The sequence below is a fragment of the Sinocyclocheilus grahami genome, unplaced genomic scaffold (assembly GCF_001515645.1).
Source record: "Sinocyclocheilus grahami isolate Dianchi unplaced genomic scaffold, SAMN03320097.WGS_v1.1 scaffold399.1, whole genome shotgun sequence".
In the NCBI taxonomy this organism is placed as follows: domain Eukaryota; kingdom Metazoa; phylum Chordata; class Actinopteri; order Cypriniformes; family Cyprinidae; genus Sinocyclocheilus; species Sinocyclocheilus grahami.
Window position 1 is genome coordinate 758,460 of NW_015505578.1, and position 25,927 is coordinate 784,386.

Genomic DNA, 25,927 nt, shown 5'->3' on the forward strand with positions numbered 1-25,927 from the left:
TGTTGTTGGAATAATTTATTTGTGGTTTACATGGTGACGTGTTTCAGTGACAAAACATTCCACTCCAGAAATGGGCCGGACAATGAATGATGTTGATATTTATTTATGTATTTTTTTGTGAAAGGTCACTACAGCACAAAACGGCATTGATGGGCCTGCAGAATTTATTATCAACCATAAGCTCACTGAAATGTTTCTGTGGTCATACTATGCCCCTCTGTGTTACTCCTCCTCATCAGTATCTGTGAGTTTACATGGACCAGGAGTAAAATTGTTTCCTGCTGGACATTACAACTAGGGCCTACTTTATCATAAATGTCGACATGTATGGTTATTTTGTATAGTCTTGTATGTACATATTGTTTGTGAAATGAAAGAAACCTTCCATTAATTGTACATCAGTGTACATATTCTCTGTACACATTATACATTCTTTTTCTGCACATATTGAACTTGAATGGTGAGAGAAAATGAATCGTAATACTTAACGGATCAATAGTTAGTGGGAAGCTTATTAATAGATTTACATTTAATTTAATTCACATTTCCCCATGATTGTTTTTTTATAAAGTGCCTGACATCAAATAAATGGAAACTACTGTAGCATTCCGCAGTGGTTAATGCTTAGAAATATATGTATTTATTGTTGAACACATTGATCCTGAATAATAAAGTTGAAAGATAGTAAAAACGACTGGTTTTATTATATAAAACAAACAAAAATAAATAAATCCAACCAAAATCCATATATGGTATGTATTTGCAACATCACGAACACAGACTAGTGTCATTTCATTCCCAAATGAGTCTGAATCGTTTGACTAAATGATTAATGTACTCGCTCACAGACGGTTATTTGTCGCCACCTATTGGCGTATCAATATTACCGAATATTTACGGAAAAGTCAGACTGCCCTAGCAACTTTTTTTTCTTCAAAAAGCACCTTGCAACAAATTTAGCTTTTTTGTTGTTGTTGTTTTTTAATTAATTTGGCAACTTTTAGCAACTTTTGAAAAGTGAATCAAATTACAAAAAAGCATACACTTCCCCTCTAAATTACACAAAAGAAAAAAAATATTAATGAGCTAGCCAGCCAAGCAGCACATCAGCCTGTAGAGATTTGAGAGAAGTGCCTAACAGTACAGAGATGACATGTGAATCAAGTTGCTAGCTGCAATAGTTAAAAAATATTTGTTCATTTATGATACACATTGTTTGTTCCTATTATTGGTGATCAGTTAGATACACTGTAAGAAAAACAGAAAAGGCACTGCATATTTTTTCTGTCAGGGCATTATGTGTTAAGTTTACAGATATTTCCTTTAAACACAAAATACAATGCGTAATTTAAAATACAGGTAAAACACCTGTGAAAAATTCCTTCATATTACTTTAACACAGTACATTGTGCCCTATGGACTTTTCCTACCAATACACTGCTTAAAACTAGGCCTATAATTGTTCGGAATGTGTCATTTTATAGTTTATAAGAAAATAGCTACATAAAAAAGCAATTGTTCAAAAATGTGCAACTGTTTAATAATTCAGTGTAGTATTTAAATATGAAAATATCTGATCATAAACACGTGTTTATATTACTTTTACAAATAATATATATTACATTTATATTATTGTTATGAACAAATCAAAATAAACGTATTTTGAATAATATATTGTGTATTCTATGCAATGATGCGGTTTTGCGTCATTGTTACATATTTGATGTAACTTCACAACGTCATGTAGCAACATTCCCTGAAAATTAGATGGCAACATTGATTCACAGTGACAGTCTGTAGGTCGCACAAACGCGGATTATTAGTGGTCTACCCGAAGATACATTGAAATTGGAGCTATCACTGAATTGTCAGAAGCCAGTGGTTCAGGCTATGTTTATGAAATTTGTGCTGTTTATAATTGTGCGAGCATCGAAGGGGAAAGGTCAGGAGCGTGTGGGCAGCTCTCTGCTCAGTCCACAGGAGAATGAGAGGCTGGAGGATCTGCTGGGCAGGAGGTGTATGGTAAGTGAGTTCAAGGGCCTTCAGTAAAAGCCTAAGGGAAATGTACACTCTGCAGAGGGAAGATGGGTAAAAGTGTTATCTTGATGAAATGGAGTGACATCTGTGCAAACCGTGGGCCAAAATTTGACTGCATGCTTTGAAAGCATTTGAAAACACACACTGTCTAATGTGCTTACTTATTTGCCTTTATCACTGTTGAAATTTGTTTTATGGCTTGCAAGATAGTATTAAAAGTTTTACGCAACAAAATGATATTTTCATTTTATTGAAAAAAATTCAATTTTACCATTCAAAAATATCAAAATGTTTTGCAATATCTGAAGAAAATAACTATTGACCATAAAGTTTTACTTTTCTTTTTGAGAAGCTGTCATTTATTGATCGCATTTTTTCAGTGTTTTCCCCCTCATTTATTTCATGTTATCACATTTTCACTTTTTCACAATTTTAAATGGAAAAAGGTTTGCTTCACAAAAGTGACTTTATACTGTATATGGTGAAAATTTGTAGATTTAACAGCAGTACAATGCTAAAAAGCACATTAAATGCAAAACAGTGTAACAGTTTATTCAAATCAGCATTATTTAAATGATTTGAAGTTATGTTTTTCAAAGTATGAAATATCAGTACAATGATATTTTCAGAAGTCCCTGCGTGATGCATTACAGATGATTTTTTCCTTCATTTCAAATACAAATTGTATTTTCTTTAAATATTCTGCATTATAATATTGTAATATTTCTGTATTTATTTTTTTACAGCTGTTTTACCTATATTTTTTAATTTTACACATCATTGCACTGTGTTTTATGGTTACATGGCTCTAAAATTAATATATATCTTAACAAACCATACATAAATGGAAAGCTTATTTATTCAGCTTTGAGAAGATGTATAAATCTTAATTTTAAAAAATTGACCCTTATGACTGGTTTTGTGGTCCAGGGTCCCATTTTAGGTTAAACATAAAAGCTTAAATAGTGAGGACTTACTGTTTTTTATCTAATAGTTGACTATGCTGTCTTCAGTTACCTTACTTTAATTAGATATCTTTATAATAGAAAAAACTCAACTTTGCGTCTCTCCTCAGGACTGTCAAGTGGGGTTGAACTTTGCAGATGTAGGAGAGGCTGAAAATTTCTTTGCTGTAGTGGAGGACAAGATCAGCCAGAGAAATAGTCGTTTTGGTATTCAATTATTTTGTTTTAACAATTTCTGTCAATTCAAACCACTTCATAAATCTGATTATGAAGATTATCTAATAAGGCATCTTACTTAAAATGACTGTTTCATGTTTTCCTCTAATAACATAAAGAGAAACAGCAGAAAAAAGGACAAGAATATAGAGGTAACAACGTGATTTCAAAATCACTGCATTAATTATTTTTCTATTTATATATATATTTTTAAGTGTAGGTTATTTGAACAAGGTGCAAATCAAATTTATATTTCATTTCTATTCTTAGATCATGGAGCTTTGCCACCACTTCCTCGGCCAAATGGTAAATTAATCACTTTTCACACTAATATTGTGCTTGTCTTTTGGGAAACAAAGTATTTGACTGTATTTTAAATATTTTTAATTGACCTTTCATTAACCTTTACTTTGTATTAGAAAACAAGGCAGTCCAATCTGTTTCTGCTGCTATTGTTGTTATTCTTTCTTTTTTTTTTTATATGATTATTGTAAAACATTACATGGCCTGTCATGTGGCCCAATAATAGAGCTAATATTCAACAATAGAACAAATATTCATGTGCTTTCTCTGCCTCTCATGTAAATTACAAGCATTAAATGTTCTGAAAACAATACAAATGTAACTTTGCGTGTTCAGTGATGTATAACTGCATGAAGTGTACACAAATACAATTTATATATATGTGTATATATATATATATATACTGTATATATATTATTGTATCTTCAATCACAGGCTCTGGCATTCTTACCTCTTCTCCCATGCCTCCACTGGTACCAAGTAATATCCAGAACCAAATTACCCCTTCCAAATCAAAGAAAGACAAGAAAGAGAAAGACAAGAAAAATAAAAAGAAAGGATTCAAACTGTTGAAGGGGGATATTGGAGCACCCAGTGGATTCACGTGAGTGAATAAGCAGGTTCACTTTAACCAAGATAAATGATTCTGAAGAGGTTTTTGCTTAGCTTACGTTTATGTCTTGACTTTAGGCATGTCAGTCACCTTGGCATGGGTTCCAACAGTTTGGACCCAGACCTGATGAAACTTCTGTCCCGTGCTGGGATCAGTGAAGCAGATATGAATGACTCGGAAACCTCTCAGCTCATTTATGATGTCATTGAGCGTTCAGGTGGAATAGAGGCTGTTAAAAAGGAAGTGAACGAGCAGGGTAAGTTAAAATGTTAGATTTGTTTTATATTAAAGGGATAATTCACCCAAAAGTGAAAATTCTGTCATTAATTACTCACCATAATGTTGTTCCAAACCCGAAAGACCTTTGTTCATCTTCGGAACACAAATTAAGATATTTTTGATGAAATCCGAGAGCTTTCTGAACCTGCATAGACAGCAACACAACTGACACGTTCAAGGCCCAGTAAGGAACCACTGATGTCACATGGACTATTTTATTGATGTCCTTACTACCTTTCTGAGTCTTGAACATGTCAGTTGCATTGTCTATGCAGGGTCAGAACGTTTTGAGATTTCATAAAAAATATCTCAATTTGTGTTCCAAAGATGAACGAAGGTCTTTTGGAATGACATGAGGGTAAGTGATTAATAACAGAATTTTTGGGTGAATTATCCCTCTTAACGTATTATTTAATTTTGGTTTAGAGTCTGCACGCCCTCCTGTTCCCAGTGGACATCGGGGTTCTCTTTCCCAAGTGCCATCTGGGTTCTCCTCAGCACCGCCACCCCTACCTCAAGGTCGAATGGGGCCTCTACCGCCTGTCCCGGGTCAATCCTCTGGTCCACCTTCTCATCGAGGTTCCCTTCCACCTACACCTCCAAGAGCAGTTGCATCACCACAAACCCCCGAGGGCCGTGGCGGTCCTCTGCCAGCCCGATCCACATCATTAGGCCCCCTGCCACCGGTTCCTGCTGGAGGCCGCACTGGACCCTTGCCTCAACCTCCAGGACTCCGCAGCGCACCTTTACCACCTCCACCTGGAGGTCGGAGTGGAGGTTTACCCCCACCACCACTTAAAGGAGAACGTAAAGAGTCTTTAGCCCCCATTCCAGGAAAGAGACCTGGACCACAAATGACCGAAAGACGAGGTAGCTTTCTGCCGCCCCAACCTGCTGGGGCAGCTCCACCACCACTACCACCGGGTGTGAGGAGCGCACCCTTACCCCCACCTCCGAGAGACAACAGTGAATGTTTGCCACCTCCGCCTCAATCTAATATGCCATTACCTCCTCCCCCATCTGATTTCTTCCCTCCTCCTCCACCTGAAGACTTTGCTGATTCTGTGCCTCCACCTCGTCCATTTGAATCCAACTTTCCTCCCCGAAGCAATTCCTCGGGTTTCGCCCCTCCACCCCCTCCAATCTCAGCCAAACGCAGTGCAGGCGGTCCGTCTCCACCACCTCCTCCTCCTCCACCTCCCGCTGCTCCTCCTCCAGTGAACTTTGGAAGCAATCCCTCATCTCCAAGTGGTCCGCCACCTCCAGCATCCAGCGGTGGTGAAGAGGGTAGAGGAGCATTACTTGCCCAGATACAGTCAGGGATGAAACTCAAAAAGGTGAGTATCTACACTACCATTTTAATTTATAGTTAAGAATGAATGCTGTAATTGATCAAAAATTACTGTAAAGACTTGTCACAAAAATGTATATTTCACTGAAAAAATGCAGCGCAGTTTCCACCAAAATATCAAGCAGCACAATTGTTTTCCACATTGATAATAATAAAAATGTTTAATTTCAGCTTTTCCATTACAGAAATAAATTACATTTTAAAAAATATTATAATAGAAACGTTATATGAATTTGTAATAATATTTCACAATATTGCAGATTTTACTGTATTTTTGGTCTTGTGAACGGCAATGTAAATATTATATTTCCTTGAAAAGGTAAGGTCAAAGCAAGATCCAAGCACAAATAAGGCTCCCATAATGCTAGCTTCTCGTTATTGATAATGTTATGTTTAAAGCATAACACTCTATACAAGCTATATACAGTAATGTCTTTTGCCCAGGTGGCCACCAACCCAGATCCACCTTCACCTGCCCTGGATACAGAAGAGGGAATAGTTGGAGCTCTAATGATGGTGATGCAGAAGAGGAGTAAAGTCATCCATTCATCTGGTAACCACTCAATCACTAGTGTTTTTTTGTCATGTATTATAGTAATTATAAAAGGAAAGAAGTAGTACCTTTATATTATTATATACACAATATATTTTGTAATTAATTCTCAGACAATAAGTTGGTCTGCTGGACCCTGCATACCTATTAACCTTTTACCTTATCTACCATATCTTGTAGAAGAGGATGATGAATTTGATGATGACGAGGACGACGATGAAGAGTGGGATTAATCCTGGTGTAATTGAAATACTTTCAATACATGAACCTAGGCAGTTTTACATGTTTTGGAAGTTAAACAACACTGATCCAAAGCATTTTCTCTAGGGATGCACTGACATTCTGGCCAATTCAGAAAAACGCTGATAAATGGCTAATATTAAAATTCTAGTATTCCTAAACAAATTAAATCAATTTTATTATACTTTATGTAAAATAGATGTTAATTTTGAGATTTGCTAAATATTACATTTAAAAGAGTTGTTTAAATTATATATATATATTTTTGTTTGTTTGTTTGTTTCTTACCTTAAAAGCATTGGATTATGGCAAAGGTAATTGTAAACCTTTGTATATTGTACCAACATATCATGCATAGGTTCTCTCTCTAGTCTCAAGGGTTCTCCATTTCTGAGATGTTTCAGTTGATGAAGATATCTATAAAATCATATAATGTGAATCAGTACTGAATGTATTTACAATATGTAAATATACTAAAATGTGAATTGAAAAGTGAATCTATGACTCACAAATTATTCCTCGTTTATTTATTTTTTTCTGTACAAGACAACATCTAAGAGCAAGACAAGAGTATTGTAATTTACAACCAGACTATTCTACCATTCAACTAAAAAAAGGACACAAATATTGTGAAATATTTCCAGTGTTAGATATTATCTGAGTGAACTGTGACGTTTGTATTCACTTGAAATTGATGATTGCTCAACCAGACACAAAGCACGAAATGCACAGCATAAAAGTGCTATTTCCTAAACAGTGTCAGTCATTTTGAATGCATTTAAATAAATATGACAACATATCTAATTTCTCAATCATGCAAAAATGCCCTCCACCCTGATTCAGTATCCTCAAAGACCATCCCATAAAAAAATATACAACTTCAAATAAATATATATTACAAATGGTGAGAAACAGCCACAGTCGCACAGACATGAAGGCAAGTGATTTCTTGCAAATGCTTGGTGCCATTATTAACCCAGTTACTAGAATCCATACATATATTACTACTAAACATACATACAAAAATGATTTTGACAATTTCATAATCCAGGAGGAACATTAGAAATTGCACTGGCCCAATGACAAAGGGTTTAACAAAGTGGCTTTCTGACGACAGAATAGTGGAACGTTTTCAAAGCTTATGAGGTAATATCCTCTTTAAAAGTGCTTCATGGTTTAGTGGTTGATTTTTTTTATGTTAATTAAACCCAGTATGTAATTACTGAATCCTGAAGGTCATTTATAGCTTAATTTGTGAGTTTAGTAAAAGTTTACACCTGTTTATAATACTGAAATGCAGTCAAATCACTGTGGCGAGTGGAAACGGAAAGTCCTAAATCAACACCGACTTTGGATCAGTGAATGAACAACGAATGTATGATTACATACAATGATCCCAAAAAGGACTTGGACATTTTATTTTTGGGGTGAATGTTCTTAAACGTGATAAAATATCGACCTGCCAAATTCCAAAACAACTGTGTTCAAACCGTGAAAATTAATTTTGAATTATTTTTGGGGACAGTGTTTAAGAAATAACTATTTAAAAAAATAATTTTGAATGAAAATGTATTCCTTTTTATGTTCAAAATAAATTTAAATGGTTAAAAAAAAAGTTTTTGTTTACATAGTATACGTGTGTGTACTGTGTACATTTACTGTGCATATATAAATACACATACATGTATGTATATATTTAAGAAAAATATGTTACGTTTATATATTAAATATATTAATGTATAATATATATTATATGAATATAAATATATACATGTAAATGCACGTAAATATTTTGAAAATATATACATGCGTGTGTATTTATAAATACATAATAAATGTACACAGTACACACACATATACTATGTAAACAAAAACTTTTATTTTGGATGCGATTAATCGCGATTAATCGTTTGACAGCACTAGTAAAAATGCATCGATTTTTAAGTGTCCAACATTTTTACATTTTGAATAATGTAATAATTAAATAATTTTTAATTGTCTAAAAGTATCCAAATAAGTTTTTGGGCCACTGTTCATGAATTATCCGATGCAGGTACATTTAAATGAATACATTTTCATTTTAGGTCTCATTTTAAGTGCATCTTGAACAGCGTAAAAATGTCCATATGGTCCAAAATTGTCCAAATACTTTTTGGTGCCACTGCACAAGTACTAACCTATGCAAGCACACAAACTGCTCGGAGCAAGGGGACAGACAGGTAACTCTCTTTTCTTGTGCTCCTCACTCCCCACTAGCCTTCAGTGCTTCTGTGTGTCTGCGATTTGCACGTTTGGGGAGGTCAGCCTGTGAGTTTCCCCTTGCCGTCAGCTGCTCCCAGTAGGACTGGCAGTACTGCTGAATCAGACGCATTTCTGGCTCCAGCAGGAGAGCTGGGGTAGGAGCTGCGGGGTCCTGGTGACGGCTCCTCGATGCCTCTTCCTCCTCATCAGGGGTGGTGAGGGCTACAGCGATGTCCCGGTCCAGGATGCGCAAGGAAACACGAGCCAGCGTGTGTTTGAAGTTATTTTCTGTGGCCAGGCAATGGTAGAGACCTGCGTCTGCTTTGGTGAGCGTTTTCAGAAGAACCCCCTGAGGAGTCTTAAGAACCTCTCCCTCTCGATGCAGCTGTCAGCAAATAGATGTGTTAATGTTTTTGAAAGACCTCTCAAGCTCAACAAAGTTGCATATATCTCATTAAAATGAACTTAAAGGTTCCATTTTATTAGAAATAAAATAACTTTTCCTTCAGAAATCATTATTGTATGATGATCTGATGCTCAAGACATATTTATTATTTTTGGCTGGTTGGTTGGTTTGAAATGAAGTAAAAGAATGCAATCATACCACTTTTCGTCTTCCCTCTCTCTGGTAAAGCCATTTGATAGTGGCCTGAGGAGAGCGCGGCACACACTCCAGAAACGTGCTGCTACCCTCCACGCCGAACTGAACTTTCTCCTGCAGTCTCCTCTCCACTAGTAAATACAGAAGATATTACAGTCATATGCTGTGTCCTATTATACAAATACATCAGAATGAACTCATTATAATCCTACAGACTATTTGTTGATGACTGTTTTTGTTACCTTTAGCGTTGTAGCCCCGGCACTGACGTAAAGGGTCACCATGTTTAACATCCTGCCTTCTGCTCCTCCTAAATGAAATAATACAAGATATAATCAAACCATGTAATTTTACTGTCCTATTAATTGGGACTCACATAAGCCATTTAAGTGCAGTTTTAAAGAATTCAGGTTCTCTGACCTTTTGGTGGCTTGTGTAAAGGCACAGCAGTTTTCTCCATCCCAGGCGCAGTAGGGGTCTCTGGCCAGGCAGCAGTCTGAACAGGCCTTTCCATATACTCCACAACGGTGCAAGGACATTTGGGTAAGACCTGCTTCTGAAGATGCATACAGTTGTTGCTGCAAAAAAATAAAAAATTGTAATGCCATATTGCTAATACATCTTTAAAAATTACACTCTTAAAAGGTATTAAAATGTGTTTTATTATGTCTTACCCTTTTGGCTGATATGTACATTGTTTTGACTGGAGCAGGTGTCTATAAATAGGGAATAGAAAAGCATATAATATTTTATATATTATTTTTTCACACTAAGACCTACATATATATACTGGCAGCCATTTATGCTGCGGCGCCCGGGGAGCAGATGGGGGTTCGGTGCCTTGCTCAAGGGCACCTCAGTCGTGGTATTGAAGGTGGAGAGAGCGCTGTACATTCACTCCCCCCACCTACAATCCCTGCCGGTACGAGACTCGAACCCACAACCTTTGGGTTATGAGTCCGACTCTCTAACCATTAGGCCACGACTACCCCATTTTTATTAAAACATTAAAATGCTGAGGTCTGAAGATATTTTTTTTTAATAAATATTTACCCTGAAAACTTCCACTTCCTCTAAAGTTAGCTCTTCCATTGTGGTGGGATCCTTGGGCAGAACTATAACTTTTTGGACTGTACCACGATCTGTGGGATGACAGAAAAGTGATACACTGTCAACACAATATGTTTAACAAAACCAGAAGGTCTAGTTATGACATTTTGATAAAATGAGGTCTAAAAAAGAATTACAAAAAGAAACATATTCATGGATGAGTTGTTCACAACAAGATCTATAATACACATTTAGGGCAGAAAGGGACATTTTTATTTCATGCCGACATTAACAACTAGGCTACACCACCCCAAGTTTAACAGATTCACGAAGAAACTTAACTAATGTCAGCATTCAGAAGATGCCAGACTCACCTGTTCCCAGGAAGAGAACCTCGTATCGGCCATCCACAGCATCCACCTGATCCACAGCAATTGTAGTAAAGCGATAGTCTACACCAGAGCGCACCACCAGAGGGCGCTTGTGAATGGGATACACGGGGTGGTACATGAGCGGATGAGCGCGAATGAAGTTAACCGCTTCATCTGAGAACTCTTTTGTGGACTTAAGACCTGGCGTGAATGTGCCTCCCGGACACTGATATGGAAAACAGAGGGGAAGTCAATCAGACAAATGTACATGCTTCTGGGTTTTAAAGAAAACACCCTTTTATAGCCATAAAAGAGATCATAGATCCTGTAAGATGATAAGAAACACACAAGCTTATGCAATAACTAATACTGTGGGTGAAATTTAAAAATTTTCATAAAACTCAAGAGAGAAACTGAATGAATCTCACTGTTCCCGGACGAGGATAGGGAATCTTCCCTGTGTATGTAGTCCATTGGTAGTTGTGTCCGTGTTTATGTGCGAAAGGGCCATTAAAGACATTTCGGATGTCAGCCATTGAGTAGACACACACGGCTGAGCCTTTAAACACAGAACTAAGAGACAAAAACAAGACAGATGAGTAAAATATGGCATCCAGAAACAATAAATCATTTCTAAAATAAAATGAAAACACGAAAAGAAGAATATGAAAAGTCAAAAATTACTATAATTTGACATTCTATGTTGATCTGAAGGAAATATGTACCCAGAAGTTGAGAAGACGCCATACACCACAGGGCTTCGTTCATCCTGGTTGGGTTGGATAAACACGTCCCCTGGAGAGGATGAGAAAAGCATTTCAAAAGTGTGTCAATACTGAGATATTAAGTATGCATTACTGGAAATACAATAGTATTTGCTACATCTGAAATACTTGGCAGATTTGACACAAAAAGGCTATGAAATAAACTCACTCAGTTCATCAAAGAAGGTTTCCACCCCATCATCGCCCATCACAGAGCACACCAGCCTGGCCTTCAGAAAAGTCGTCCATTTGTTCACAAGTGACTTCTGTCCGCCCTCGTCATTCTGTGAATAAACAAAAACAGCTTTTTTTTTATTGACTGACAGAACTGTGAACTGCTTCCTGTGCACCTGCAGTTTCTGGTTCCGAGGCTCACCAGGCACACGCGGCCCACTCTGGCCAGCACACTTGGACTCGCTCCTGCCCCTGAGTCCAGACTCTTCTCACGGAAAAAGAAATAGAGTTTGTCGTCGTTCCTCTCGGCACTGTCAGGAATCTGTTTCATGTGAACAAATACAGGTTCTAGGAAAGAAACAGAGTGTGCATGTAATGTCCATCCAAATATTTAAAGCAAACTAAAACAGCTGAGCCAATATTTATTGTCAGACTAATTACAATTATTTACCATTCAGCCACCTAGAGTCATACTGCTCTGATCTCACAGCTGGCCGGCTGCCCATGGTCCTGAAGATGCCTGGATCAGTGCTCATGAAGTCCACCGGCACTCCAGCGTACAGGTTTCCATCTTGATGCAGGAGCGGTGAGGAAAAGAAAAATAAATTCATAAGAACAAAGGAAACCTACATGTTTCAGATGAATTATGAAATTTGGTGAGCTGTTGTGTGACATTAGACAGGATATTGACCTTTCGATAAAATCTGCCCTATTGCTGTTGATACTTTGTGCTTTACAGAACATCAGATAAGGATAAATTGTACATTTCATAAACAGAATGGTTTCCAGTGAATTATGCCCATGTTAAAGTGGTAAAATTGATTTTAATTATTTTATTCTGCATATTATGTATTTATATATGGGCTAGAATGAATTGGTGTTGCAAAGCATGTTCCTGTTTTAAGTTATTATTAAATTATATAAAAACATGATTAGAAACTGCAACTCAAAAGCTTATCACAGTCAGCTATATACCTAAATGAATATGTAAATAAATTAGCAATTTGTTATTAATTTATCAAGTTATTAGCAATGATTTACCCTGCAGCAAATGTAGCTGTCCTTACCAATATTATCATTCTGTTATGATTTTGCTCTGTTATGATTCTATTCTGTTCTATTATGTTATGGTTATGATTCTGTTATGTTATATGTTCTGTTAAGTTATGATTATATGCTATGTTATTTTGTTATGGTTCTGTAATGTAATTATATGTTATGATGCTGTTATGTTATGAATATGTTACATAAGGAAATGTCATGATTCTTTTGTTATATGTTATGATTTTGATACTTAATGATATGTTATGAGTTTATGACATACTATGATTCTGTTATTTCATTACATGTCATTTTTCTGTTATCTTATTATATGTTTCCGTTAACTTGTGTTATAATTCTGTTATGTTCTGCTGTTTTGGAGATTGCTTGATAATATGGTGAACTGCAACCGTTGCTACAGTAGGATTAGTTAGTGATGTGTTAAAGGATCGATTACATCAAATCTTCATTAATCGTTTCTTACTAATCAGGGCTGCAACATTCTCCTGGTTTGGATCATAAGAGCATTTTCCCTTTCCAGAGTCCACATATCCAGGAACCAGTCTGAAGAGATAGTCCTGTGAAAATCAGAGCAGGGAAAGCATTGGTTGGGTTAAAGCTGGTTGTGTCTACATCTGAGTATAAACAGTATGTTTGTGTGTGTGTGTGTACTGTACCTCAGCTCTCCATCCTCTGTTGATGAAGGTACAGATGGGTTTATAAGCTCCTGTGCCACAGGTGTACAGGTGAGTCCTGTTCCACGGCTCAATCAGACGCACAAAGTTAGCACACTCTCCCTGAAAACACACACACACAAGCACACCACTGTTAAAACTGAAATAGGTCATATTGATACAGTATACACGAGACCAAGAGTCTCATCTTATTTAGTACTAATTAGAGTGGTTAGATGACAAGAACTGATGTAAACTCACATGCCTGCCTTTCCCAGTCATCTGACATTCTCCCTTTCTCTGAGCTGGAGCCGGCCAGTGGATCTACAGACATAAAACACCCACTGCATTATGAGAACAATTCACTGACACTTCAATTCTTCTGGGGTCAGCGTTTGGGTGCTAATTGTTATTTTGGTGTGAATGGAATTGATTCATTTGAATCATCACTTACAATGAGAGGCTCTTTGTTGATGTTTTGCATGTCCAGAGAGACCAGATATTCACGGCTGCCCAGGTACAACCGCCCCTGGTCTGGGTCAATGTGCAAGATCCGGTAGTCACTGGTGTTGAAGGAAAAACTGAATGGCCTTGCTGTTCGAGTGTTCATAAGTTCTGGTGCACAAAAGAGAAGCACAGGAAATTAAAAAAATAATAATAATAAAGAATCCTGTATTTTATATTGGTAATATTATACATCTTTTATATTGGTAAAATGTTTTATTTTAATATATTTTAAAATTTACATTTACTCCCAAATTGTCAGCAGCCAGTTGTTAGTGTCACATGATCCTTCAGAAATCATTCTAATATGATGATTTAGTGAACAACAAATATTTCTTATTATTGTTATCACAGTTAAAAATGTTTGTGCTGCTTAATATCTTTGTGGAAACTGTCATACATTTTTTTTTCTTTTTTTTTTACTTTCAGGAACAGGAAGTTGCAATAATGTAAATACAAATGTATTTACTGTCACTTTTCATCAATTTAATGTCCTTGCTGCATAAAAATCGTCAATTAAAGTACCCAATAGGTACATAAGACAGAAAGGGTGGGAAACACTGATCAATCTAATTGTAAAACAGTGTTTCATCTATAGGGGGTGCTCAACTTTCTTCTCACGCATCTGATTTTTAACTAAACCCACACAGTCGCAGTGTTATGGGGTAAACATTCTGTGAGTTTTTCCTTTTCCAGATGAAATCATTCAATTAAAAATCTTGTAGTAGCAGTGTTCTGGGCCACTCTTCTTCAAGGTGGAAGGAAGAGCCGAGAAGCGTAAATTGGTGGCTCTTGGGAGCAAACTGCACTTAACACAGTTCCAGAAACATTTCCTGAGTGCTGGCAAATAGAAAAACACTTCCACATGTGGGCCAAGTATTCAGTCTCGAAGGCAAAGATTAAAATGAAGAAATTCAGTGGAGTTAAAATGAACCATTTCTTCAGACATTCTTGCAGGCCGTCACAGGACTTCAAAAGAACACCAGGCCCTGATGCAAGAATTGCAGTTAATGTTGTGTGAATGTTTAACAGCGTAGACTTGTGTCGGTTATGAATTATGATCAGATGATTTCAGGCCTGAGAGAGAGATGTCAGAATCTAATAACAGACAGGAAAGATTTCACCGAAAATATAAATTCTGTCATTAATTCCTCACTCAGGATTCTTTGATAAATGTAAAGTTCAAATGCACAGCATTTATTTGAAATCAAAATCTTTTGAAACATTAAAAATGACTGTTATTTGTTATTTTTGTTTTGATAAATGCAATACATTCTTGCTGAATAAAAGTGTTAATTTCTTTCAGAAAAGCAAGTAATAACAGGAAGTAGTGATAGTTGCCACACCAACATGAGAACTTTTTAAAGGAAGTCTTGTGTCTCAATATATTTAGTCATGTTGGAGAGCATTCTTTTCTCTCCCTAAACTCTTCTCCCCTTTTTTAAAAAGCTGTTCTTTTTATATTTCTTCCCCTGTTCTGGATCAGTCTGACACACTCAATCCCATGATCTCCTTTGAGGATGAAGTCCTGAAACTCTTTTATAAGCTACAGTACATTCATAGATGACTAATTACACTAATCTTTCCTTCCGCATCTGATCCTCTGGACTAGATTCATCCTCATCATGTCCAGTAACATCCTGAATTTCTTGTCATACTGAACTATTACACAAAACACTCATGTTCAAAAGTTTGGGATCAGTAGGCTTTTTTGTTTGTTTTGAAATGTAAAGAAATTTAAATTGATAAAAAGTGACAATGAAGGCTTTTTCATGGTTACATAAGATTAAGAAAAAAACTGGATCCAAGTTTCCACAAAAAATATTCAGCAACACAACCTGTTCAACATTGATAATAATAAGAAATGTTTTTGAGCACAAATCAGCATATTAGAATGATTTCTGAAGGATCATTTGAAACTGAAGACTGCAGTAATTGCCATCACAGTAATAAATTATGTTTGTAAATATATTAAAACAGTTGTTTAAAATTTTCACAATATTAATATTACTGTTTTTGTGATGAAATAATTGCAGCCTTTGTAAATGTAAGAGACTTCTTTCAAACACATTAAAATATTACAGACCCCAAACTTTTGAGTTGTAGTGTATGTTATCATAGTAATTATATCTATTTATAAAATTCATTTATTATTATTTAATCACACTTATGTTCAAACCTATATGACCTTTGTGGTCCACAGAAAGAAAAGTCATATATTAAGAGGATATGCAAATAGTGAACTGTCTGTTTAAGAATTATATAGTCTAGTAATTATATGTATATGTATATAATTATATATATATAGAATTATATGTCTATTTTGACATATCTCTGGTAAATATAAGTCAGATTACAACTTGTATATGAAATGTGCTAATATTGTTTTAGTTATTAGTTTTCACAAATATAAAAGCAGGCTTAGGCTTGAATCTTATTGTTAGGTCAGCCGATGCAACACTTTCTTTGTGTTTTATCAAGCTGAAATGAATGTAAGAGTGGGTTAAAGAGCTTGAGTCATTTCGAGTGTGTCTGATGAGCTTTTAAGAGCTGAATATTTTAAGCGCTGCCCTACTGGGTGACAGGGTGAGCATTCGAATGTAGCTTAAAACAAGCACACTGTAGCCTTTTACATTGCAAAGTATGTACCAAAACCTGAAACTACAAGCGGGAAGACCAATTTGTCAATGAGCTTCGTCATCCTTCCCTGGACGATCATCCGTATGGATGTTTACACACCCATGGAAAAGTTTAGGCACAGGAAATGTGGGCATTTCAATGATGTTGTTAATGTTCTAAAAGTATCTAATATGTTTAAATGCGTGTTTACAGGATGTTCTAGAGTGGGTGCTAAAATAACTGCTAATGATCGGATATCTGTTGGACACGGAACTGGGTGGGCAAATGGGTTTGTGTACAATCCTGTTCCCCTCTCTTCCCTTTACCGTCAGGAAAGAACACCGGACACGGCACCTCTGCCAAACCTGCAGTGGACCAAAGTGGACGCAGCACAGGGTTCATTACAATCACGGGTGAGAGACGCTGGTACAAAGGTGAGGCTAGTGATAAAACATCCTGCAGGAAGTCTTTGTTGTGAGAAGAATTCAACAGGGACTTAACAAAACACAGTCTCGTGCACTTTCAAACAGATATCAGTCTCAAATATAACAAAACATTCAAATAAAATAAAATATATTTTATATGTATATTTTACCTAAGCTGAAATATAAATTCAGAACCTTTTATTTACCAAAGTGAATAAATTATTAATATTTCTACCAATATTATGTAAAACTTTACTTTTTTATTTTAATTGACCAATTTGCCACAATATCTCTGCATTATAATAATAAATAAATAAAAAGGTCATTTTCAATATCTTGGTAATTTAATCAGCATATCACAATCTGAATAAATTATTAAATTGATCAACAGCCATAGTGAATTGTTTAATCATAATAGGGTAAGGTTACACACTGGACGCACATAGGGCTATTGTAGAATATCAAGTTCCTCTTTCACTCTTTCTGCCAGTTTCTTGCAGTGTTCTCAGTCTCTAGTTGGGTACACTTTCTAGAGTTACACAAAGACCTTCCCTCATCTGCAGGCGCCTCCGAAACAAAGACCATCCCGGTGGCAAACAATGAACAATCCATCTCAGCTAACAGCAGAAAATAGAGAGACAAGTGGATTTTTCCGCCCAGCTATTCTTGAGATGAAGGAGAAGGGTGGTGGCGAGGGTTAATCCTGGAAGGGTGATCTTTCCTGATGGGGGTAAAATACATTGCAATTGAGGAAAATGGGAGGGCAGAAGCGGACTGGATCAGAGCCAAAGAGTTTCGGTGGAATTACAGGGATGGGTGATGAAAGACAAGACGAAGCTAACAGTAACTACTTAGATCCAAATTTCTGAGGGCGTATAATTCAGCCCAGTCATCTCTTCAATTAGGTTTTATCAGGGCACAAGCAGGAGGAATATGAGCCCGGGGCAATGGGAAATATGAAACATGAGGTGATTGATATTTGGAACAGCTTTTCTTTCTCATGAATCCTGCTAACATCATTATGAATTTCCTTCAAGGCACTTTTAACCCATCTTGATTGGATTGTTTGTGAAAAACAGAGGGGTCAATTTAATTCTCTAAATCTCAAGTGTCACTGAGAATTGAGGCATCAAACACTGTTTACTGTAAAATAGAAGAACCTCTACTTATTGTTCATGAAGCAGTGAATGTTTCTTTATTGTCATTCGTCAATAACAATCATCAGACCATTTCACGTCCCATCTCAAAAAATGAGGGATGCATCAATATAAAAATTCTGGCTGATAACCAGCATATAACGAACATAAAATTACCATGCATTATACGACTGATAGACTGCAATGGTTAAAGTTAAAAATCATCAAATGTGTTCTACTGAAGAAACAAAGTCACCTACATCTTGGATGCCCTGGGGGTAAGCAGATAAACATCACATTTTCATTTTTGGGTGAACTATCCCTTTAAGATTACATTTAACAATTATTAAACTCTTTGTTTGAAAAGATGAACTTTGAGTGTTAGATAACTGCAAAAGTAATCAAAACATAAAAATATGGAAAATAAGCATGCAATATTAACTGATGCTGATACATTTAGTAAAAAATGATATTATTATCCTAGAACCAATATGGTACCAATATATTGTGCATCTCCACAAATGATAAGATGAGATGAGAAGTTTGAAAGTATACGTTTGTAAATTCAAGAGATTAATCGGTCAATTTCCAAATAGGGTGTAATCTTCAAACAGGTCTTGACACATTGCTCTTGTTCTTTGCGTTTACACACAGCAAAGGAAAATTATTCCTGAAATATCCTTGTCATAATTGCCAAATGACCTAAAAACGACTTCTAAAAATAATAAAATAAGAACCGCACCAGAATATTTAAAGAAAGACTAACAAAGGTAGCTTTGAGTGCTAACTCAAGTCGAGTAAAGTCAGCTTTTTATGTAGGTCATAGTTATTGTACCATAGCAAAGAATGAGGCCCCACAGAAATAGCAAACTAAAATGCAGTGACTTGCGGAAAATGCGGCTTTTGGAAAAAGTTGTTTACACTCTGGCTGGTACAACACAAACATATTCAAAATTGTGTTTATATTCTTGTGGGATGCTGTATTTTGATGTTTACCGCTGTTTTTAATCTCAGAGTAGTTTCGCAGGGTTACAATCCCACATACGTGAGAGATGGGCCGCTCTATAATCTTTGGAGTAATTATGTGGGACCTCTCTCCACCTTCAACTTATTCAGATGAAATGTTATATGAAAGGATTCCCCTTAAGTGATTCACACTTTTAATGCCTGTTTACATCAGGTATGTGTTAAGCAGGCCATATTTCAACCTGCTTCAAATTTTTAATTAGAGGGCCTGTGTAACTTGTGGATACCTGTGTATGTATTAGTTGCACTAATGTGTGTATAAAGTAACTGCATGCATGTGTATGTGTTTGTCAAGAACAAGGGTGACAGCTTGACAGCTGACAATGACTATAATTGTTCAAAATGACTTTGATTTAGATCTCATATATGCTTTGAAGACATACAATTATGAAAGGAGGATGCTGGGAAAGAATCTGTGGGAATATCCCTAAACTTCTCCACAACAAGAGTTGTGTGTCAAATTCCCTTTAAAAAGAAAGATACTACAACCAACAGAAAGAGATCTGAATAGACAAAAATGTAAACCTCATATATTGAGTTACAGCACTGATTCTTGAGGCACAATTGGTGGCTGACTAAATACTTTTTTGCCCCACTGTATATATGCCGTTAGTTTATATAGTAGTAGCCTACTATTTTTACTGTAAAAATAATCAGTGATTATCAACAGAAATAAATGTAATGTGACTTTCTCTTTATCAAAATTATGACCCCCAAAACCACCTATCCTCAGACAGTAACTCGATACTTTAAATCTAGTTAAAGATAAATATGAATGGAATGTAAATGTCTGTTAATGTGTACTGAGGTAAAGAAAGTAAAAATAAATAATTGTCAATAAATATACTTTTATAAGATGTTCTACATCTATCAATGCTGTGATTTAAAAAAAAAAATGCTCAAAACTTACTACTGCATTTAATGTATTCATGTGAAAAGCAAAATATGGTTATTTTGCCATCAGCTGTTGACCCTGTGAGATTTTCTGTCGGACTGTGGTGACAAATTAACAGATTGAACAAAAAATCTGAAACCATCCTGTAGTCTCAATCCTTGATTGACAAATGCTAAGTGATAGCAAAGTAAACATTTCATAAGAAATAGGAAGAAGCAGAAGAAAGACTTCCGAACATGTTTTGATTAATCCACAATTACGCTTTGGTACTTCAACTGTTATTTTTGCATTCCTATAGAATGTTTTGTCCGATTAATCACAAATTACATTTTGTGGTGCACAAAACTGAGGAAAGTTTCCATTTAATGGGAATTCACAGAGCCCCAGTGACACCACATTGCATTATCTTAAAATCCAGGAAATTACAAATATTACTGAATTTTTGAACAATAAACAATCACAAGATTCAAGGGTTCTCTGGAATATGCTCCACTGAGGACACCCACCCAGATCCAGCACGTTCCACACCTCATCCGTGCTGACAACATCCACCATTTGTTTTCAGCTAAGAACTACTTGGCACTGACAAGGAAACTATGCAAACACATGTTTATGTGTGTGTGTGTGTGTGTACATAATTAGCTATAAAATTGCTCCCTAAATCTGACAAGGCTTTCCTACATATAAATACATTCTCAACTAGAAACATGATTCATACATAAAATATTGTTCTAAAAATACAAAAGGTGCATTCCAATTTGCATACTTATGCACTATTGTATGCCGTTTTGTGGTATGAATAGCGTGAGTAGTACATTCACACTGAAAATCCCAACAAGATGTGCAATTTAAATAACTGGGTGATGCACTTATTTAACCAAGAAAATATAGAGTGGAATGTTGGGTACCTATTGCACTTAAGCTTTAATTACATAGCAAAGGGGAAGGGGCTATCAGACTCTGATTCTGGAAGACAAACTAGCTGTCTAAATGTCATATGCTAGACAGTAAAATACATAGTGTATAGCATGTCATTTAAGACACAACTAAAATGTTTTCTTCAAGAGGAAGGGTGTGGGTTATGGTTAGTCTATAGCATTCTGCATATAACTAGCTTTATCTAACAACAATATAAGTCTGGGATGTCCTCATTTAGACTAAGTGTGTACGGGCATGTGGGTGTATGCAAAAGAGAAAGAGAGAAGCCGAGTGTTTGAGTATGCATAGACAGGTAATGAATAATGTTTGCTCTCACCTTTAAAAGCCAGGTGTACTCTGGGAGCGGAGCGATGTGTGCAGGCCACTTCAAACACAAACAAAGCCAACAGCAACAGGAGGAGTCTCGTTTCCATTACTCTCATAGTTAGACCCATTCGCAGGCAATCTATACAAACCCACACAAAAGAAAGAAAATAAAACAAGGTGGACATAGGGAGAAAAGCATGAGAGAGGCTAAATTTATCACATTTCAACAAAGGAAGAGGCTGAAATGACAAAGGAAGAACAGACGAAGGGCGAGAGGAGGAAAAATAGCTTGGAAATGAATGAGAGATGAAGAAGAGGAAGAGAGATGGAGACAGTTCAATTTAGACAGACAACAGAAGGTACAGAAAGCAGACATTACTCCTGTACTCTACTACTCGGTTGTATATTTAGCTTTGAGTTTTAACAGCCAGACAAATCCCAGCCTGTCACACCTTCCTCTATTCAACTCCATGCAAAGATAGAGGTTTCAGGCCTGCATTAGAGGGTCAGCATTTATGCAACATGGTGTCAGTTTTATTTTAGGAAAAACAGGTGCCGTTAATCATCTTTATCCACCCAGTGCAACTGCACAGACTGATTTGAGAGTTAACAGATTATGAGCATAAGAGCTGTGGTTTGTGACCAGCGTACGAGGGCTGGAACACATGCAGGAGTGGCATAATAATCACAGATAAAAGAGTAAAGAGTGTCCATGATAAAGAAAAGAAAGAATTTTTATTTATTTTTGGAAATGTAACCTTTGTACTTGTGTTGGTTTCATATGGTTCTGAAAACAAATTAAATATTAAATATAAATAATTTTAAAATATACTTTTCAAAGTAAAAAAAAATAAAAATTATCATTGAGTAACTATTACTACTAAAACAGTAGCACTACTTATGTATATATATATATATATATATATATATATATATATATATATATATATATTTATTTATTTATTTATGCGTGTATGGTCCTAGAATCTGATTGGCTGATGAGAGCCGTTTATATATATTAATTCATGAAATAACATTTCTCATATCGTGGTCATATATCACAAACCCCCAATGAGAACCAATGAACCATGAGAAATCTGGTCACCCTAGTTATGGCGGAAGCCCAAATCCATTATAACTTTAAAAATAATACTGTTCTTGTGTCAACGTCGTTTTTTAGGCAAGAATGTACTTGTTTAGACTTCAAATATGCATTTTGTTAATAAAGATAATGTCTATTTGAAAATTTGCTTCTATGTTTTCAGAGATGTGAGCTCCAGGGTGTCATCAGCCGTTCAGTGCTCATGAACCCACCGAGCGCACCTCACCTCGGCCAGATCTTCTGGAATTTGCCGCTGGCTCTGATGTCTCTATAGTGGTTAAACATGAGATGTAAATATATTAAAATAGAAAAAAAATTGACCCAAAAATCACTGCTTGTGATTTAGAGCTTATGGGGCCATGTGCCTGGGAAAAGCTGGAGGTGGCAAATCACTCCAAGCTGCTGCAAAGCCCCGTCACGCTGCTCATTGTTATAACTTGGAAGATCTCGCTGGAGTCCAGGGCTGTGACTGCTGCCACTTTTAGATCAGTTTCCATCAGGCACTGATCCTGGGCTCCTGTATATGACATCATCAGCTGGCCGGTGATGTATGTGAGTGATGTCAGCACAGCAGGCACTCGCATACTTGGGATTTGTATGTCCATACATTCTCTTTATTGGAGATACATGATTAAATCAGCTTAAATCCAGATTTTTTTATAAGCACTTAGAAGTACTATACAACACATGAGTAAACGCCACAGCTTTGCTCTCGGCTGTTTTGCTTTAAGGCAAAAGTTTTGACACTAGACAACTTGCTTAATCTCTTTCCACAAACTCACACGCGTACAAAAACACAAACACTGGTCCAGGCTCTGCCAGCTGTCACTGGTTCAAATTCACATTCAAAGTGCATCTAGGGGCTTGTCCAGGAATGTACTACATGTCCAAACTGCAAGATGACAGAGAGAGTGAGAGAGAACTGTAGATTGCATAGAAAAGTTGGTAAATGAGAGCAGAGAGTAAAAAAAAGGAACTGGAGATTTTATCTCTCTGTATGTTCATGTAGATGTGTATCATGACTCTGTAGACATCAGATTGGGATCATAGCCACTGTGTTAGTGTTAGACAAAAGCAAAGAGCAAAGAATTATTGGTCTGAAAGCTGCAAATGCACATGTATGATATTGGGTGCTCTTGTGAAGGACTACAAAAACCAACAAATAATTGATATCATATTTTCCAGCTCAAAGTGTTCTCACTCTTGAACCTGATTTCAAAAATCCTCTGATGTTTTACTGTGTTTCACTGGCTCTCATTGAAACTCACACTCTGTGCAAGATCAGATTTGTCTTATGTCTCCTCTCCTTCACATATTCAACAGCATCAGTCACTCAGGTGTTCTTACATGTTGATTCTGGCACTGATTTGAGGGGAAAGAGTAGGAAGCACAGACTTTAATTCACTCAAATACACACACACACACACACACACACACACACACACAGAGCACTGCTATACATCTAACCTAACAGGATAGACAGATAGATAGATAGATAGATAGATATAGCATTTGCATGTCTACATCACTCAAGTAAACTGTTAAGCGACATATTTGCTGATTTAAATCTTGAGTGGAACTTCACAGGTGTAAACTGTTATACTTTCATGTTAGCATGCATTATGTATCAGTCATCCTCTACCGGAATGGCCAGCATATGAATTATGGATGTTCAAGCGCAATCTATGACGTCCATTAAATCCAACTCCAACGTGTCTGTTTTCCCCCCTTTTTTTGTGACTGACAAAATGTCAGCCTTCTGTATCTCTCTTTTTAAATAAAAAAAATATTGTATATATATATATATATATAGATATATATATATATATATAAATACAAAAAGGGTATAAAACAATCAGATATTTACAGAACGTCATACGTGTTAATTGTAACTTTTCAATTATAAGCTTTATGTATTTATAGGAAACTTAACAATTAAAATGAAGTAATAATGAATTGTAAGCTGATTATCTCTATAAAAAATTAACTATTATTTTATGCAAATTTATGAACTGTCATTTAACGGATTTTGGTCCTTTTTTTAAAACTGTTCATACTGTATAATATCAATCAAATACAAGCTTGGGTGTTACATTGTATGAATGCAGTAGCCATACATAAAAATATACTTACACACACAACCACCAAACAAACTTATGTCAGTTACAATTTTTAAAATTTAAATTCATACTGCTCTAACACACGAATGTTCTAAAGTATAACCTGTTCAAGCACCCATGCACACATTTAAATGAGAAGATAAAAGAATCCTGACCGAACACACAATGAACCATCTGGAAAATGTGCATGCAGGCTATAATATTTCTGCTCTGGATGCACCCTAAATTCACCAAAGTCAATGTACCCAAATCCTCAAATAGTGCATAAACCCTAGTTAAATCATTTCATCTCCATAGTAGGCACAATTATTGGATTATATTTTCCTTTTCCTCCATGTGACATTAATTAAAATACATTTTAAAACGTAGCATTGTAGTATTTTATAGGCTATATGATAACGACATTTATTGTGGTACATAAGGGTATAAAACAATCAAATATTTATATAACACAAATTGCAGGGTGATGTTGGAGTGCTTGTAAAATGTACCTGTAATATTACTGCAAAATGTAAACACTGTTGCTATGATTCGCAGGTTCGCACAAACTTGCATCTGTCTACCGTCATCCAATAAAATTAAAAAAATCCTCTACATTTTTTATCATGACCAGTGAATTCCCCGTCATCTACCCGAGGCCAAAACACTCTCTTAAGACTTTAGGAAGTTTCAGATAGTTTTACCTCGAAAGTGAGAGAAATGCTGTATATTCACCTGATTCGCTGGTCTTGTGTTTTAGTCGGTCTGTTGCTGCTCCGTGTATTTGGTGTTTTGAGGCGCAGGTGAGATGTTATCGTTACATTCCTTACAGTCTCTGTGAGCACAGCTCGTGCCTTACTGAATTTCTGAAATCCGTCCAAACCCTTCTCATAAAATCATAAGAGCTTTTATAGCTCTAGCCTTTTGAATTCTCACTTTTGGGGCGTGTCAGTCAGTCCAAAAATCGGCGATAAAAGTTGCAGTTTGTGCACGTAATTCCTCAGGATACTTCTAAGCTCTTATCCCCCAGGATACTTCTAAGCTCTTATCTAGACAGTTGATGAGATAAAGGCAACAAAAGTCAAGATGTGTTTTGCAGTTTGCGTGCCAAAATCTCCAGCGTTTGCCACTTTGAATACAAAACCAGATGTGTTCGTCTTCTTGTCACGTAAGCTCCCCGCTGCACGTCTCCTGTTGAAAGTCTGCGCGGTGGCAGGTGTTTGGTTTATTCCGCCGGTGAAGTGTCACGGTCCAGCCCCCTCAGCACTGCGCCCAACGAACCGCCTTTAACCCTGAAGAGGTCAGGAAAATGCAGATATGCAACACATAATAGTGGATAATGCCACATTAAATGTTGTTTACATTTAATGCATTTTTAACACATGTATAACATATGTATATAT

The 25,927-nt window shown here is 36.2% G+C and overlaps 2 protein-coding genes across 2 annotated transcripts; one reads left to right on the plus strand and one right to left on the minus strand.

The window, feature by feature from the left end:
* The first annotated feature begins 1,890 nt into the window (after positions 1 to 1,890).
* LOC107550460 (wiskott-Aldrich syndrome protein homolog) lies at positions 1,891 to 6,705 on the plus strand. Its single transcript, XM_016231744.1, has 9 exons — positions 1,891 to 2,022; positions 3,113 to 3,209; positions 3,338 to 3,370; positions 3,489 to 3,524; positions 3,957 to 4,125; positions 4,212 to 4,390; positions 4,840 to 5,750; positions 6,209 to 6,317; positions 6,498 to 6,705. Exons 1-9 carry the CDS (start codon positions 1,891 to 1,893, stop codon positions 6,548 to 6,550), a joined length of 1,719 nt encoding a protein of 572 aa, XP_016087230.1. The 3' UTR covers positions 6,551 to 6,705.
* Positions 6,706 to 8,497: 1,792 nt separating this feature from the next.
* Positions 8,498 to 25,702, minus strand: LOC107550503 (semaphorin-3F-like). The gene is made up of 18 exons (XM_016231804.1): positions 25,260 to 25,702; positions 21,334 to 21,462; positions 13,928 to 14,088; positions 13,735 to 13,797; positions 13,477 to 13,596; positions 13,284 to 13,377; positions 12,210 to 12,329; positions 11,961 to 12,106; positions 11,754 to 11,868; positions 11,546 to 11,615; positions 11,249 to 11,393; positions 10,824 to 11,046; positions 10,453 to 10,541; positions 10,074 to 10,115; positions 9,820 to 9,977; positions 9,642 to 9,709; positions 9,403 to 9,530; positions 8,498 to 9,183 (listed from the first exon to the last, which is right to left on the minus strand). The coding sequence occupies exons 2-18, from the start codon at positions 21,449 to 21,451 to the stop codon at positions 8,800 to 8,802; spliced, it is 2,244 nt and encodes a 747-aa protein (XP_016087290.1). The 5' UTR covers positions 21,452 to 21,462; positions 25,260 to 25,702; the 3' UTR covers positions 8,498 to 8,799.
* Positions 25,703 to 25,927: the final 225 nt, after the last annotated feature.

Coding starts and splice junctions, on each gene's coding strand:
- LOC107550460 (XM_016231744.1), top strand. CDS start 1,891: ATGTTTATGAAATTTGTGCTGTTTATAATTGTGCGAGCATCGAAGGGG. Junction 2,023..3,112: donor TGCTGGGCAGGAGGTGTATG/GTAAGTGAGTTC, acceptor GTCTCTCCTCAG/GACTGTCAAGTGGGGTTGAA. Junction 6,318..6,497: donor TAAAGTCATCCATTCATCTG/GTAACCACTCAA, acceptor CATATCTTGTAG/AAGAGGATGATGAATTTGAT.
- LOC107550503 (XM_016231804.1), bottom strand. CDS start 21,451: ATGGGTCTAACTATGAGAGTAATGGAAACGAGACTCCTCCTGTTGCTG. Junction 10,116..10,452: donor AGGAAGTGGAAGTTTTCAGG/GTAAATATTTAT, acceptor CCCTATTTATAG/ACACCTGCTCCAGTCAAAAC. Junction 9,710..9,819: donor TTTACACAAGCCACCAAAAG/GTCAGAGAACCT, acceptor TATTTCATTTAG/GAGGAGCAGAAGGCAGGATG.